The 18,113-nt window shown below is 27.2% G+C and overlaps 1 protein-coding gene across 1 annotated transcript in view; it reads right to left on the bottom strand.

Annotated features, from left to right (window-relative positions):
- The window catches only part of LOC113386160, a 42,520-nt gene extending 25,262 nt beyond the window's left edge, over window positions 1-17,258 (bottom strand). Inside the window, exons 1-2 of the mRNA XM_026623959.1 lie at window positions 17,175-17,258; window positions 3,781-3,934 (exon numbers count right to left, since the gene is read on the bottom strand). Of these exons, the coding sequence (XP_026479744.1) occupies window positions 3,781-3,934; window positions 17,175-17,258 (238 nt within the window). The remainder of the gene's footprint in view (window positions 1-3,780; window positions 3,935-17,174) is intronic.
- Window positions 17,259-18,113: the final 855 nt, after the last annotated feature.

The following is an 18,113-nucleotide window of genomic DNA, read 5'->3' as shown; positions in this document are numbered from 1 at the left end:
TGTACTGCGTTCGAAATTTAAGTTTTAGTCGACTGATAACTTCTTTGATTGATTGAAAAAAATTAATAATCAATGTATCGGTCTCACAATAATAAATGATAATTTTATATTCATGATAAAGCAACTAGAAACACAAAAATTATTGATATAAAATTAATGGAATAACAGTTGAAGATATTTGACATTTTCAAGATAAGTACAACAGTAAACAATAATACACCGGTATGTGCTACGGAGAGGAAAATAACATTTGATTACGATAATCATGCAAAGAGTCAGAGAAGTGTGTTTTTTATCTCCATATACCAAATACTTTTTATATAAACATTTTTTTAAAAAAATAATTAATTCATGTTAGGGTTTTATTATCATGCATATAATTAATTATAGATTAATTGAAATTTTAAAGTTAAAGAAATTAGTAGTTAGAAAATAATTAAGATATTTTTTTATAAGCTTGTTATAGTAATTCCTAGCTTAAGAAATATTCGTAAGAAAACATTGATATTAATAGCACGTATTATTGATCTTAACAAGTTTGCAAATCATTATATCATTATCTCTTAACATCATTTACTTTAGTACTTTTACATCAATTTTTAAAGTTTTCAATTTTTAAAAGACTATTAGTAAAGCCAAAGTTCATAAAAAAGTTTTTTCGCTCTTAAATCGCTTTAAAAATAAAAGTTTTCAAGTTCAAAATTTTATGTATTAAAGAACGAAGCAAAAAAATCGAATATTTACAATATTAAAGGTTAGTAGTTCTGCCACAAGATAATAAAATAAGTGAAGGTAAAAATATGTGAAAGACAAAAAAGAAAATATCTCGGTTTTGAACCAAATAAAAACCTTAAAAAATGTTACAAATATTTTTAAGAAACATGTTTAGTTATTATTCTCTTAAGAATAATAAGAAATAAAATTAAGTATTTAATTCCTTTTGACAATGAGTAAGACATTAACATAGGAATCGTCCATTAATAACGTGGTCGATTTTTTAGTAAGTTTTAATACCCATACGTTGTGATATTCAAAATTAACCTCCCGTCCCCCGTCAATCATCACGTGTATTTTTAGTTACGTAAAATTTTTCGAATTTACTATAAAATGTAATTTTTTTTTAATCAGGTAAAAATAAATAAACATGATATCTAAGAAGACCCCTCCCTCCCCTCATGCAAGTTTTTGTGTTTTTTGTCAAACCCCCCTCCCCTAAAAGTCTCACGTGATTAATGGACGCCCCCATACAAGTTTAATTATTTATTTGCATTTAGAGTGATTTGTATAAAAAAATATTTAATAAGTGCGATGAAACATAATTTTGCGACCAAATTGAAAATTGTTGACCGGAACAAATTAGAACGGAAATAGCGAACCTTATACAGTCATATGAGGTGAACGTTCATTATTACAGTTATCAATTAATTTCATTAAATTATTAGAAAATTACGATATATTATAGAAATAAATCGATTCGTAATTAATAGGAATAGATAAAACAGTTAATTAAATATATAACATTGTTAAATATAAATATTAAATTAAACCATAATTATAAAATTATAAATCTTTATGTAATCGTAAATTTTAAACACCGAGGGTGTATATATAAGGTTGTCAAATATCTCCCTTCCGCCTTTTTGTATTATAAACCAAGAGCAAAAAAGCGGAAGGGAGATATTTGACAACCTAATATATATACAGATATAAATTATAACATTTGGTACGGAATATGGACTGAAGAAACATTTTCATATACGATTACTTTTCTATATCCCGTAAAAATCAAATTACCTCTATTTCATACCAACTGTCAATATCTTTTTAGGATTTATATAACGCTTGTTTAAAATGCTTTTAGCAAGTTAGTTATAATGTTTACCCATTCCAACCGTTGTATAAAATATGGTTAATTAATAAAATTAATGAAGAATAATCCATAGCTATTTGCAAAAGTTCCTACAACCCTTTTAAATAGTGTTCACAATAAGAAAAGGCGTTATTTCTTGTGATTACAAAATTCTTTAAAGATTTCATACTTATTTTTCAGTCACACTTGTAGTATTATATTAAATAGAAAAACTGATATTAATTAAATAGCTTGTACAAATATGAATATAGAAATAGTGGAAGTATATCAACTGCCCGAATAAATGTGCAATCATTATAATTTATAGCATGAAATAAAATTGTTTAAAATGTATTTTCGTAAAAATATTGTATTAGATTTTCCTACACCTAAAAAATTGATCATATTTCATGGCTCGTGCAATATAGATAATTACAGAATATTATAAAAAGATAAATGCACACATAAGACATACACACACATTTACATATTTTATATAGGGTAGTGTGGGGCTTAAAGGTCGGGGGTAGAAAGGTCCAACACCAATATCTCACTATAATAATAAATTAGCTAGGTATTTTACTAATAGTTGTTAGTTTTATGTGTTGTTTGTTATAATGTACTTGGTTTAGTGTTCATAGCATAATTACTAATAGTCAATTTGGACCTTTGAGCCCTGTCCTACCCTAAATATTATATAGACATTCAATATTAAAATTACAAATACAAAAGTAGTAAAAACTCAGACAAAATCATATTAAGGGGCACGACTAGTGTGAAATTTTCAAAAAATCGAATTTTCAATTTTTCCATATTTCGATAGGCTATACTTTTAAAAATAACATACCAAAATTTAAAAAAAAAATTAAATCGATATCTTAAATAGTTTTTGAGTCACAGCCATTTAAAGAGTATATATATAGTACATAGTATAACGATCATTTTATCTTTAAACGCGTTTTTCTCGAAACAGCATTTTCCGAATTTGCTGCAGTGATTACTCAAAAACAAATGATCCGATCACTATCGATTTTTTTTTACACGTTCTATATATAGTTCTCCATAAAATGAACTATCGATTTTTTTATCGGATCAAAAATCGAATTTTGGCAGGCCAAAAACGACCAAAATTTTGGGTAAAATTTGACTTTTTTTAAAAAAAACGCCATCATTTTGTCAATTTTTGATATTTCTTCTTTATCGTAGTTCATGTTACAGACAATGTTATCTAGTTTAACGAGAGTTTTTTTTAAATTTCATCCACGCAGAAGGCCGGAATCACTGCAGCAGGGAAGGGCCTTTTTTTGTCGCGCCGTTGGTGATCGACGATAACTAATTTAATTTTTCTTTTCAAAAATTTCACTATGTATTCTTAAAACGTGTATAAATATATTCCTAAAATTTTGAAATGATTGACAAAGTAGTTTTTTTTTATATAAATTCCCAAAAATCACCTTTTTTAGGCGTTTACACTAGTTGTGCCCCTTAAAACATTCTAACTTATACAATAACAAAAAAAAATATAATTCATTTTATAATCATATTCATAAATTCAGAATATGTACAATATGAAACGATTTGTCACAAAGGTTTGATTGCATGAAAGTTTTAAGTTTTGTCTGAATTTCTGCTACTAAAAGCAAGCAATATAACCAAAAAATATAATACAGTAATTACTCTCTTAACAAGAAAATGATAGTTTTAGAGAACTTTTTTTTTGATTTTTGAAAACGCGTCGTTAGAAAAAAAAAATAGACATGATAAATGTATCATATTTATTTTATAATTCAAGTTGAGAGAATAAAAAACCGAAACTAAAGAAAAATTTAATAGCCCACCACCCCCCGTCCAGCAAGACAAACCGGTGTTCGATTGTTGTTGGTACGTTGTACTAGTTGAGTAGAGACGAGAAAGTGACTTGCGATTCGCACTTGTATTGTGATGAAATCCATCGCCGGTGGTTGCCGCCCCCTGTGAGCCCCCGTTACCGGACACAGAACTGTGAGAGGCGCCGCCGTCGCTAGCGGACTCCCGGAACCCGGATTCGGCGTAGTGCCGGCCGCCGCGGCCACTGCTGGACATCACCTAAAATGAAAAAAAAAAAAAAAAATATTAGGAAAAGTTGGTAACAAGATTAAGATTATTATTATAGTACAGCAGATAAAATTATTTTAAGTCATAAATAACTTATAAATCATATATGTATAATCTTATAGTTTATTTAAACGTACTTTATTTATTCAAACATTCTACATTGAATTTAAATTATTGAAATATAATTAACACTCATATCAATTTGTTAGCAGAGCACAAAGGTTCAAATTGACTTTTAGTGATTTCTACCCCTTATAAATTTTGTAATATATTTTTTATTTAATCATATAATAGAATGAAATAAAAATGAGATGCACTGTAACTAGTGGCGGTTAGAATATAGGTACAAAAAATCGTGTAATCCAAAAAAAATGGGTTGAATAATAAATTATATAAAAAAAATGAGAGGTGCATGAAAATCTGTTATTAACACTCTTTTAACTTAATTCAAAGTAATTTCAATATTTGTAGTTATAAAAATATTAATAACAATTGTCATAAGACATAAATTTCTGAGAAAACTGCCGAATCACTAAAAAAATCATTAGCCACATGAGCTATAGCGTATATCAGAGTACAGTAGAACCTCGATGGGGGACTTATTGTTGTCGATGGGCATTCGAATAATCAAAAATCCATATAATCGAATGTATGAAGAATAATGTGTATTTACTAAAAATAGCAAATACATACATAGATATCAACGAAAATAATGTTTATTAAGAATTTGGAACTTTCTTATGTATGTATATATATTTTCTTAGATTGCATTGCATACATATTACATACTGCAACATTAATCATGCAAAAATTCGAATTATAGATATGACCATACATATAAACTGGTCGCGGTTGGTAGTCCGGATAATCACAAATTCATATAACTGAGGTCCAGATAAACGAGGTTCTACTGTATTTGAGTATTTATTGCTGCAATATGCCATAAACAAGAACAACGATGGCTCTAATTAGTGAATTTTCTTCCAGGAGAAAAACTATAAATCATACCCTGATCAGCCATTAAGATTATTTTTAAGAAATATCATATTCACTAAATAGGCACTTCTACGAATTAGCGAACAAATGCTTCTTGCATTGGATTACCACTTATTACAATTGAATCAATTAAAATATTTGATCAACCAATTTTGTTGATGCATATACATCGACTCATTTCTCCCATTGGAGTCAAGAACATTTTTATCTTTTCTTTAGCAATAGATGGCAAAAATGTAACCAATGAAAAAATGACTTTTCAATCAATATAATATATCGTGGTTATTAATCATTAATTTTCTTTATTTTGATAATATTGAAATTATAGGATACTACTTTTTACCGTTGGAAATATCATATATATAGCTCTATTTACACGTTGAATTTAAAATATTGAAATATTATTTGAATATAAACATTTTCAAATTTTCAATTTCAAGTTTCATTTAATTATTATTATTGCGAAGAAGTTGACTACATTTGCGATTCTAATTACAAGCAGTAAGTGTAACGCATAACACATATTAAGTATTTCGTGATAGGTATTGAGCATCGTGTTCATTTTCCATCGCAAGCGAAAAAATTATCAATTATTTACATGTTTCATTTAAATATATAATGAAAATGATATGAAATAATGAAATATACCCCAGGAAATACAAATCGTAAAACCACTAAATGCTTGTTTAAGTCACACTTAAGATTATAAATATCGAATTTAATGCAGTGGTTGAAAAGTTATTTGTATTAGAATATGGTGAAAACTAATTAAAAATTAAGTTGTATTTTGCAATATTAATACAATAAAGGTGTTAATAGTGCTCAAGCTTGTAAAAAAAAATTATTGTGTTTACGGTAAAGAACTTTATCATAATCTTTTGCGTGCGAATAGTTCGCTAGATTTAGTTTTGCAAATTTTAAAATGAAACATGAGCTTTACTTTGATCGTCCAATCATTGAAAAAGTTGATGAAATTCTCAAAAAAGTCCAGCAATATAAGCAATTGACAAGAAAACTGTTCTGATTCAGTTACACAGGGCTACAAAATTCTGAGAAGCGAGGAAAGCATGAAAAATCAAATAAACATCTACAATCATCTGAAATCATGTCATTTCTAAAAAGTGTCATGAACGGTGAAAAAATAGTCAATTGGACGATGTATGACAATCGAAAAGAGTAAAAGACCATGGTTAAGGGATGATGAACAATCACAAGCGCACGCTAAGCCACAATTGATTATGAAGAAGATGAAGCTATATACTATACATATGTATATTTATTTATTTATTCAAAGTATGTCTCCAGTTTTCCATTGAAAGATTGTTGAAAGTACAAATTGATCATTTCCACGTCCTCAGTCATAAACAGTAGCGGACCAATCAACAAGACACGCGTCTACCTGTTCGAAAACAATAAGAGAAGAACGATAGGATACGAGTTTGGATTTCTCTCTGTTCTAAAATGATTATATTCTGCTCTTTGGAAAATGATAAAAGGAAAAAGACACGTCTATTTACAAAATAATCAAAATACAACCTATTATTTTCCTAAACTTGATTAGATTTAAAAATTTACATTAACGATTTGTAAAAGTTTCATTAGTTCCTAATATTTTTTGTTCACCTTGCGTTAGTAAAATGTGTAGCATAAATATAAACACCCTAGCAATAAATTTTCAGAGAAGATTCCATCCAAAGAATAGATATAATATATCTATAGTATAGAATCTAAACTATAGATTATATTATATGTATTCTTTGGAATTAAAAAACAAATTCATAATATTGCATTGACGAACACCCAAATTACTTGGCACAAAAAGTATTCTTAGAAGCGCGCCCAACCAGGCTAAAACGAAAAATTCCCAATGCTCTCATAAATTTGTAAACGCTAACATTATTATTATTATTATCTTACTATTTCTATTATTGTTATTTTGTTATATTTTATCATTTTTCTCTTATTATTTTATTATTCAGAAATTTTATTTATATTATTTATTAATTTTATTTTTATTATTATTTGCTTCTATTTTATATTAAATCATCATATTACGTATATTATTTTCATATAAATTCTCTTATTTATTTAGATTTATGTTATTATTTATCAATATTACTAGATGTTAATTATTTAACAGTTGTAATAATTATTGAAATTAAAAAAAATAATAATAATATTGCATGAATATTGCACAGTACAATATTGTATATCATGTATAATATGTATAGATTCTATACATATTATACATGATATACATATTATGTACTGAATATGCCTGCAATATTATGAAATATATTTTTTTAATTTGAGATGATTAACATTAACATTATGAATAATTTAATTAATTAAATATGAATAATTAATTGAATAAATCATGAATTAATGTATCATTTTTTTTTTAAGTTCTCTGTACCGAATTTGGGTGTAAACGTTTGAATTATAGCGATTCCCAGTATGTCTATAATTTATCCTAGCATATCCTATTTAATTCCTCAAACCTACGAATTGCGTCTTGTAAGATGCACTTAAAATTATTTTTCTACAAAAATTTCTTTTTTACATTGATTGACATGAAAAAAAAATCAGAATAAGAATAAACTTCCATATCCTTTACGAAAATGATCAATCAGTCAACAACGTAAGTTTTCATTGAGAGTGTTCTGTTTGCCGCGGCGTGGCGCGGCGTTTTGCCGTTTTTTGACCCTATGTGACCTGCAATCGGCCTTGAGACCGCAAGCGCTGACGATCCGCAGCAACGCCGGAGTTGTGGCTCACTCGCGCGAATTGCGTTCACGAATATTTTAGAGCACATCCTTCGAGCATTCTTTAACGAATAGAAAATTAAAATTCACAGCCAAGCTTCGAAGCCATGATGAAGCACTTTTAAGATAAGTTTTGCATGTTTTCAAAGATATTTTTCTGATCGGTCAAAATGATAATGATACTCTATAGTCAAGTAAAGCGCATCATCCGTCACAACCCGCCACATTTACAAATTTTCTCATTTGCACTAAATTAGCTAATATAAAATCTTATTATAATATATGGTAGTTGCACTATTGGTGAAAATAGTAGGAACACGTACGACAAAGTAAACCTTCTTTGTTCTGAATAAATTAAGAGTAATTAAAACTATAGACCACTTTTATTACATTAATCACTTTCCACTCGCGAATTCCGAGATTTATATGAATTTTAACGCCGGAGCGACGGCATCCGAGTCGAAAGGGTTAATTGATGATATTCTCATTCAAAATAAAAACTATTCAATATTAGTATTTAATACTATAATAAAAACAACAAAATCAAACTATGAAACTAGCATGCAATAGCTTATTACACAGCCCTTAATTCAGATCAAAATACTTTTTTTATTTAATCAATTTCATATTCTAAACCTAAAAATTACTCCAACTGAATATCTATCCTCCAACTACCTTCATTCTATTTTGGAATTAAAATATAGGATATCTTGAACTTCAAAGGACTGCTACGATTTCTTCCCTATTTTCCAATTACAGCGACAATACAACTTTATTTACGGAAAATACATTTATCAAAACAAATTTTAAAATTAAAATGCACCATTTTGATACACTTATTAAAATGTGTCGAATATGAATATGAAAGCATCCTGAATGTACAACCCATATTTTATTTTAATGATTTAATTGATTGTTATCGATTACGATATATAAAAAACCTAGCTTAAAACTTATACTAAACTAGGTGTAAGTGTTATTTTGCCTCAAGGTAAGTTGCAAACACTTAAATTGTAAAATAAATCAAAATGAGTACGACAAAGAAAACATAAGACTTCAAATCGAATTTTCCGACGAAAACATAAAACTCTCGATCGGAAAGTTGAAAAGCTCATTCGAAATGGATAATAAGCTAATTACATAAAAAATAGTTAAAGAATACAAATCTAGTAGTAATTTTTAAGCAATCGATTGACAAATACATTTGAAATAATGATTTGAATATATGTGTGATTGATAATAGCTCTCACTTCTAATTATAATGAAGATTATGTACCATATGAAAGTTGTAATATTTTGATGTTTTTTCTGGAGAAAGCATTAATAAATAATTAAAGAAAGTCTTGTTAAATAATATCGTCGCACACGTATAATTTTTTTTTATAAAAATGAATGTTGAATTCTTCGAAAACTTTGTCTTATTCATGATAACACTATTTCTAAATAGCACATGATAGATTTATATTGGCAAATTGTATGAAAAAATATCCAACAATAGGAAGCTGTACCTCAGCATATATTTAACAGGGATTGTGTTATAAGACAACATTTATTAGTCTTTAGTATGACTAAAACGCTATTTTTATATGTTTGTCACCAAGAGATTCTAATAATTCGAAGCCACTTATTATACTGTAAGAAAGTTCAAGTTTTCTTCAAAAACTTACTCCAATCTACATATCATAAAAACCACGTAAAAATTAAGCCAAAATGTGTAAACGCATAGTTAATCTTAGTTATCACTGCAATTTTTATAAAGTTTTTTTTATAAATCTTGTGACAAATTCAAAACAATCAAAATTATTATATTTTTTATGCATGTAAAGGTATCAGCATTTTATTTTAATTAATATAGTAGATAAGATTTAAAATCATAAAGAATAATTTATTTATTATTCAACAAAATTATTTATTTCAACAAAAATAAAAAAACATAAAGAATAATTCTGCGGATTTATAAACATAATCAAATTCGTATCATAATAACATTAAACATAAATTGATGATACCGACAAGAAGAAAATTGTTGAAAGAGGATATCAAGTTACACATAAAGTTTTCATATTTTATTTTAATATGCTAAATAATATATAATAATTTTATTGTATTAAATAATAAATATAGTACATATGATTCAATTAAGTAACTTTCATTAAGCATCAGATACCCGAAAGCATCCAATCATAAAATTAAAATATTCATCACGTATGTGATAAACGGTGGAGGCGCCGGGTAATATTTTGACTTTAATTATTATTTGATACAATCTAATCAACTTATTAAAAATCAGTGAAAAAATACCTAATAAGAAAATGTAATACACCATAAACTTATTGCTTTACAAATAGGTAGTTTTATAGCAAATATAAGAATACGTGTCAACGCTTCGTGTTTCGTTATCTACGGAGCTGCGATATCAAACTGTATTATGTGAATTGAGCATTTACTTTTGACATTTTTTAATGAAAATATAAATTTATATGTGCATCTTTATATAAGATCATGAACAAACCTTTAAGCCAGATTTAAAATTCGAAGTAATAATAATAAAAAGATCTAGGTTCACACTATTCACGCTAAGTTTTTCGGTTACGCCTTTACAATCATTATGAACATATTGAAGGATTTTGAATTCTATAAATATTTTGATACAGAAATTTTAATATTAACTTTTCAAAGTTCTTGCATTTATTAAATTTATTACATGATTATCTGATAATATTTGCACATCGCCATAAATATTTATGATTTCAACTCGTGAATTGTTTGACCTCGTCGACTTTAAGATACGATAATTATATAAAACAACGTAAATTTTAATATAATTAATACCATTATATCACATACATATTATTTGCTTTTTCTAAATAATACCAAAAATATTGTACCAAAACTCTTCAATCCTTATCAATTAATTACTTGATACAAGTAAACCATAAATTATCCCTGGAACACTTTTACAAAACATTATTTGTAAATTTGCTCTCACAATTAATCAAATGATGTGAAACATTTGGAAAATTATATTCTAAAAATAAATTAGAAAAGCTCAATAATATAAATTAAATGCTTCTTTAGGCCATTGTTTATTTCTAGATCTCATTATGGCTTTTTGTATATGTACTTATGGAAAAACCACTAAAATTGATTTGCACCCAATAAACATATCTATTAGGTTTTTAAAAATTATGTTTTAACGTGGTTGTAAATTGAATATATACATCAACTCCTTCCATTTTCTAATATAGTTTGATCATAGGAAAAAAAAACTAAGAATTTTGAAGCTTCATACGTTTTCTTTACAGAAATATCGAATAGTGTGGATAGTTCACAATCAAACAATTTTTATATGGAGTCAAACTTCAATTTTTATAAGATTCTTGTTGGTCACAAGTCGATTATTTCCACGTATTTTCCACGTGTCGGAAAATTCATGCAACTTGACTTATAAAATTCTTAGTTATGAAATTAATTAACATATATCTTAAAATCTTAATAAATTAAACTTAATTAAATTAATTATTTAATTAAATTAAATAAATTATTTAATCCATTACGTAATATTTATCATATATCATCCAAATTTCGTGTCCATGTTCATTTCGCGCCTCTCCTCAATTAGCATTTTCACATAAATTTAAAAACATATTCGCTAAACGCTTTTATAAAATTAAATCTAAAGTTTTGGTTGAGGTAAAAATATCAAAAATTTTCAAGCATACGTTGCGACGTTCAGATTTTATTATTGATTTAAAAACATGTTAATGAGTCGCATTCTTTCCGTTGCAATTATCTATAAATATAAATTTCGCCCTATATTTATCGAATTTCAATTTGATGCAAATTAAAAATAGTAGCTGCTAGGAGATATACATTACTGACTGTACTCAAATGATTCAAAGGCTAAAAACTGTCAATAAATGATAAGAAGCCATTAAACTTCTAAAATATTATTATAATATACCAAGTGAATGTAATGGCACGTCGACCCAGTTGCAATTGGTTTACCGAATCTCCGATGCGTCTAAATTTAGTCGTATCGTAACGACGAGGCCATGTTTTTTATGATTTGCGTGGGTTGATGACAAAATCGCTCATGTAACGATGTCACTAAAAGACAGATTAATAAATCCTGAGAAACGAACTCAAATCATAGTTATTTCTACAAGTCTTTCCATTCGGAAATATTAGAAAATCTGTTCTAGTTTACCAAAGAAAAACAATGTTCGCAAGTTGAGAGAGAATACTGTCAATCCGGCATTATCATACACGAATCCATCATAGTGTTTCATTAGTTAATGAAAAAACTATCAAATAGTCCTAGCACATTTATTTTAAATTGTTCTTAAATGCACTTATTTAAACGCTACATAAAATCGAGCACTAATATCCGCCAATATTTGATTGGGTAGATATCTTTATATAATTATATTTTCAATTATTGATCATTATATATTTTTATGCTGTTATACAATAGACCCTTTCATTTGAAACGTTCAAATCCTTCAAAATATAAATTTTGGTTGGTTGGCCATTAAAAATATGAAAATATAAAACACGGTTATCAAAAAATTATTTGTGGTTGCAAAAAAATATTATATTTTATTATGTGAATAAAAATTATTATCCGTCGTAAAAGAAACAGTATTGGCTTTGTTTCGAATTAATATATAAATAATTGATGACATTTGCGATAACTTGAATAAATATTGTAGCGAAAATTACGAAAACTTACTTCTGACGATTGCAGAAACAAAAATTTTGTAATTTATTTAAACTCAAAAACTTAGAAAGAATATATATCTATTTGTAAACTCATAATCACTGCTTTATATTTCATCCCCACACACGTGAATTTTCATACTTTCATCATTAAATTTCAATGACGCCAATAAAATATTATTTATTGGACAGAAAAAAAAATTTAAACAGTGATTATAATGAAATATAAAACACTCAATAATGAGATATTCTCATAGGGAGCTTCTGTAGCAAAATCGTTAAACGAACTTGAAAGCTCCACTCATGTTGTATCACAAGAGCTTTTCTTGATCTTATTGTACGAATCGTAATATAAATACAATATTAACTAGTGGTGTATGGCCTCGTGCCTTAAGGAAAATTGTTGAAACTTCTCGTACCGTAATGAAATATATTCGAGAAATTTTAAACGTTTTCAAATATATTATTACAAATACTGTAACTTTCATTATTTTTGCTATCTTGTTATATATGAGCAAATCAAATATAAATCATAAATCAGTTTATCTCCAGAACATTAACAATCGTCATTTCATTTCGAATTCAATTTCAAAAAAATAGTTGCCTAATTTACACAAAATTGAAAAAGTGCTCCTGTATAGTCACAGTCTAAATAATATCTAAACCCTACGGGAAGTTAATTAATAACAATTAATTAATATTGATTAATTGTGTATCAAAACTATTCGAATTATCAAATTTGAAAATTTTATCTCAAATTCGAAATAATTTTAAAATTTGAAAGCTCACTGAGAGTCACAAACTATGTGCCGTTAAAAGAAGTCAAGTTTATATTATACGATTTTTTCTTGCATATAATAAATAGCAAGTGAAAAATTATTGCCATTAAAACGGCATTTTGTAAAATCAAAATTGTGATAAAAACTTTCTCAAATATTTTTATAATTACGATTTTTTTAATAAATACCTGTAAAATGTGGTTATAAACTATGTGTATTTCATTATCATTAACTTGAAAAAAAGATGAATAGTATATTATATTCTAATGTTCTCATATTTAATTTAAACAACCACCAGCAACCACCATGCAATAAACGTACATTGCTTTCATGAACACGGTAGTACATCGTTATATTACTTTACATTCAGCCGTGAGCGGGAGCTTTCATGAAGCTTTCAAAGCTCCGGACAAATAGCGGTCAGGGTCGATAGATGAAGCGTGCCTATTAAACAGGTCTAGGATATTCAGGAATATTTGTATATATATATATATATATATATATATATATATATATAGCATATTTATGAGCATACAAAAATGTTTAAATAATATAGGTACATTACATTTAATAATATTTTTATTGCATTAATTGTTCAGAAAATAGAAATCGAGCGAGAACTAGGTATAAATGGCATAAATGTTTACCTTAAAGCAAGTTGCATGTACTTCCCGGTATGAGTAAAAATATGTCCTAATCAATAAAATTTGAGGTAAAAAAACTTTTCGCTTCGCTTTCAATTAAAAATTCGGTCAAATTTTTGATTACGTGCATACATAAGCATACTATTATAACCCATATTTTTTCAATTATTGTGCCAAACGATTCACAATGTCTTAAAACGCCGAGAAAACCAAATTATGCAAATTGTTAAGAATATCAATCGAAAAAATACACTTATTGCCTAAAACTATTCCCGTCGGCATACGTTATTAATGAGAATTAGTTAATGGCGGAATTGCAAAGAAAAATCTATAAAAAATGTATGAAGTAAATAAAAACCTATAATAAATTAAACTATTGTGTTAAACTAAATAATTTCAATTATTAAATTCAAAACAAAAAAATGTATTGTACAAAGCGCAACATATTATCATAGAGAAAAGTCATCTTATAAAATATAGACCATTATTTAAAATTTATTGCGACCTATTTGGATTCAATCCAAGATCGCCACAAATGGAATTAAATAAAACAAGAAAGTGCGAAAATTCATTAGCAGGCAACTGCAAATTGCTGGTAGTGCATTTGTCAAATAATATTAGAAGCTTGCTGAACATGATTTGCATGATTTACAAACATCCGTGACGAATTAGTAAATACTATTGCAATACGATAAAATAATTTCAACAAAGTGGATAATTTCTTCAACTCGATTTATAATTGCTTCGTTTAATATTGGTTACTGTAATAGTTCGCGTTATCTTTAATTGCAAAAAAGATCAATAAAACATTTATTGATATTATATATGCATGTGTATAATGCATTTACATATGTGTTGTATATATACTAGCATACCCAGCCACGCTGGGGACAAGGACAGTTCAATACTATTGATCAAAATTGTCTCACTATTTATATTTCTCTAAATTAGCAAATTACTATTAAAGCTGCTTGTACACCAGAAAGCAAAAAAAAATTACATAAAAAAGAATTAATTTATAAAAGTTTTTGAATGCAATAATTCAAAATACATCTTGAAAGTAGATCCACAGAACGATCGATTTAATATTTTTTCTCAACTACTATTAATATTATTTTATCTATTAAGAATAAAACTATACATTATAGGTAAAGTTCTACCTGCGCAGAATATTGATGCTTAAATGAAAAAACAGACGTATTCCTAAATTAACGATTTTATTTCATGTTATCTCATAGCCAAACATAGATTAATTAGTGCGAATTAGAAATATCAAAAGGTGTGTTTGCTTTTTATGAAAATAAATAGTGCAGGTACTAAATGGAATGCGTTAAAATAAAAATGATCTAACTATAATTTTCTAATCAATTTGCGTTAATCCTTTACAAAGCATTATGATTTGAACGTAAAGTACCAACAAGCATTTTGGATTAAGAGGATGAATTACCTATAAATATAAATAAATAAAATCACAATCGAAATAATAATAAAAGTCTAATACTAAATATTAAAAAACAACATTTTTATGAAATGAATTAATCGACGTAATATCAAAGTTCCGCATAATTATAAGAATCATCCTACCAGTATAATAACGTATAATTTTCGTTTACTCATTAATTTTAATTTTTAATTATTTTAATCTTTGTTTTTTTGTAAAACTAAAATCGTTTTAAATATATATATTTTAATAATTATAAAATAAGCTTTGTTGTTTGTATTTGCTACTGATTTTGTATTTTAGTTATTAACTTAATTGTTTCTATCGACGGTAATCACACAAGGGTAAGTTTCGAGCAAGCCGGACTAAAAGACTTCTACTGTACATAATTCAACAGATTTTTAATTAGATTTTTATTTAAAAAATAACACAAATTTTAGATACAGTAGAAATTCCTTATTCGCCATTTCTTCATTTGCGTTTTCGTTATTCGTCGCCAAAAAATTCATATTCGCGGCTAAAATTTTGTTAATCGCGGATTCTAATACGTATCGAACCCAAATGCCGTCATTTTGAACTAATAAAGAAAATTTTGACAAAAGCATCCTCCGTTCCCTTGGCCGTCTTTGCCGCTATCGTTGTTTTTGAGAATGTAAACCATTAGAATGAAAACAACCTTATTTATTACTCAATGAATAAAATATATTTTACCTAGTAAAATTTAACTAAAATCGACATAAAATCCATATTCAAGGTCCATTGAAGAAAAGCAATAGAAACTGTTCTGACGTCTTTTCGGTTTATTATATTGGCCATGAAGATGACAAAACTTCAGGGCAGTAAGCTTACACGGAATGGTTCCTACCCCTGTCCGCTTAACATCATGTAAATAACCAATAAAAATAAATATATCTTCTTTCATTATAACTTAGTAACAAATCAGTGATTGTAATTAGAACTGCAACAAATACATAATATACAAACAAATCAGTGTTTAATACACTCCACAGCTACAAGGGTTAAATTATAACCCAACAACCTGAATTATCGAAGGAGAGTTTTAATAAATTCTATAACTACGTAACAAAAATACAGAAACGTAAAAATTAATTTGAAAAATCTTATTGAAGAATTAAAAATGATCCGTTCGATTTCTATATAAACAATCATCCGTATATAGAAAATCTTGTTTCCAAGAGCAAAATTACGAAGTCCCTCAAAACATTGCCTTACCCTCAATATAATGAATCAAAAAAATTAATTGAAAATGTTTTTCTTATATATTATTGAGAACTATTATGTAGTATGCAATATCTTAAGTATAACAGATCCCATTTTAAAACTTAATAACAGGTTTAGTACCACATCTAATTAATTATCAAAGTTTTATATTAATTTTAGGTTTGGTATTAAACTTATTACTAACTGATTTTAATAGGAATCAGTTATACTTAAGAAATTGTATATTACATAATAGTTCTTAACAAAATTTTTGACATCTTTGAACGCAACTCTTATATTTATATATAAAGTGCCATCCTGTATTTGCGAATTCTATATTCGTGGCATTTTTATGTACAAATAAGGAGGTTTCACTATATTGCTTTCAGCATGGACATAACAATCTAAGCAATGTTAAAATCATGGCCTCAATAAGATAGTTTTAAAATTCAGTAAATCAGTCATTATCCTTATTATCCTAAAAGTGATTGCGTTATAGCAACGAGCAAGCATTGATAAAATTTCCACAGTTTTCTTCTGTTGAAGCACAAACTTCTCATGCGGCAACATTACACGGACGGAGCCACGTGACTTTAGCGCTATCGTCGCGTTGTATAGTATATTGTATATTCCACGGATGAAATATATGCAAGAGCCTAATACGATATGCGAAAGCGACTCGGCTCGGACTTTGGACTTTACAGCGATCGCTGTAAACTGTTCAACAACGCCGATGGTAGCACTCATTTCTCATGCACTACGTAATATTATTCCGACATTTTGAACGCCATTTTTCCCCTTTTGCGAAAGTTATATATATGAATAAGATCATCATAATAGTTCTCAACCATTTTTTTTCCTTATTTTGTCGCCTTGAAACGTATCCTCTTATAAACCCATATAAAATGCCATCCTATATTTGCGGATTATTTTGTCACCTTGGAACGATGGGATAGATTGCATTGTGGTGCAGCGACTTAAACTTGAAACTATCTTACAAATAACAAATCACTCAGTAAGTCTGTAGAATTATTTATATTTGGATATTAAAATTTTTAATAATTAATAGTTGAAATGCGAACTTTAGGACACAACATACTCGTATACAGCAGATTATAGAAATACTAAAGTCGGTATTTCAACTGCAAATTATTGAAAATTTCAATATACAAATATAAATAATTGTACGGACATACTTATTAATGTGGTATAAAATAAAAGTATGCTGCTATATGTGTTGTTGAATACTATACAAAAACCATATAGTTTCAGATGAATATAAATTAGCAGAACTAGTTTCAATTAAGTTCGTTCTAATGGTTCTAAAACGCAGATTTATACATTTTGGTTAATTATTTTATCTCTAGAAGTTTTTATAAAATATGTAAAAATATATATATATACTGTTTCTGTTCTCAAGTATACAAATGTATGACAAAAATTAATGTTAGATGCTTTATGTCTTTTATATATTATATGCTTTTATATTAATTTATAAAAGAAAATTTAATTATTTTGAATTTATTATTGTAATGAACACTACGATTGCTGACATATTTTAATATAAGCGTAGCAGCGTCTAATTTATTACATCTTTTATAA

The sequence above is a fragment of the Ctenocephalides felis genome, unplaced genomic scaffold (assembly GCF_003426905.1).
Source record: "Ctenocephalides felis isolate EL2017-DRISC unplaced genomic scaffold, ASM342690v1 CF-g0.4_SCAFFOLD_03571, whole genome shotgun sequence".
NCBI classification, from domain to species: domain Eukaryota; kingdom Metazoa; phylum Arthropoda; class Insecta; order Siphonaptera; family Pulicidae; genus Ctenocephalides; species Ctenocephalides felis.
This window is presented reverse-complemented; position numbering and strand designations above follow the sequence as displayed.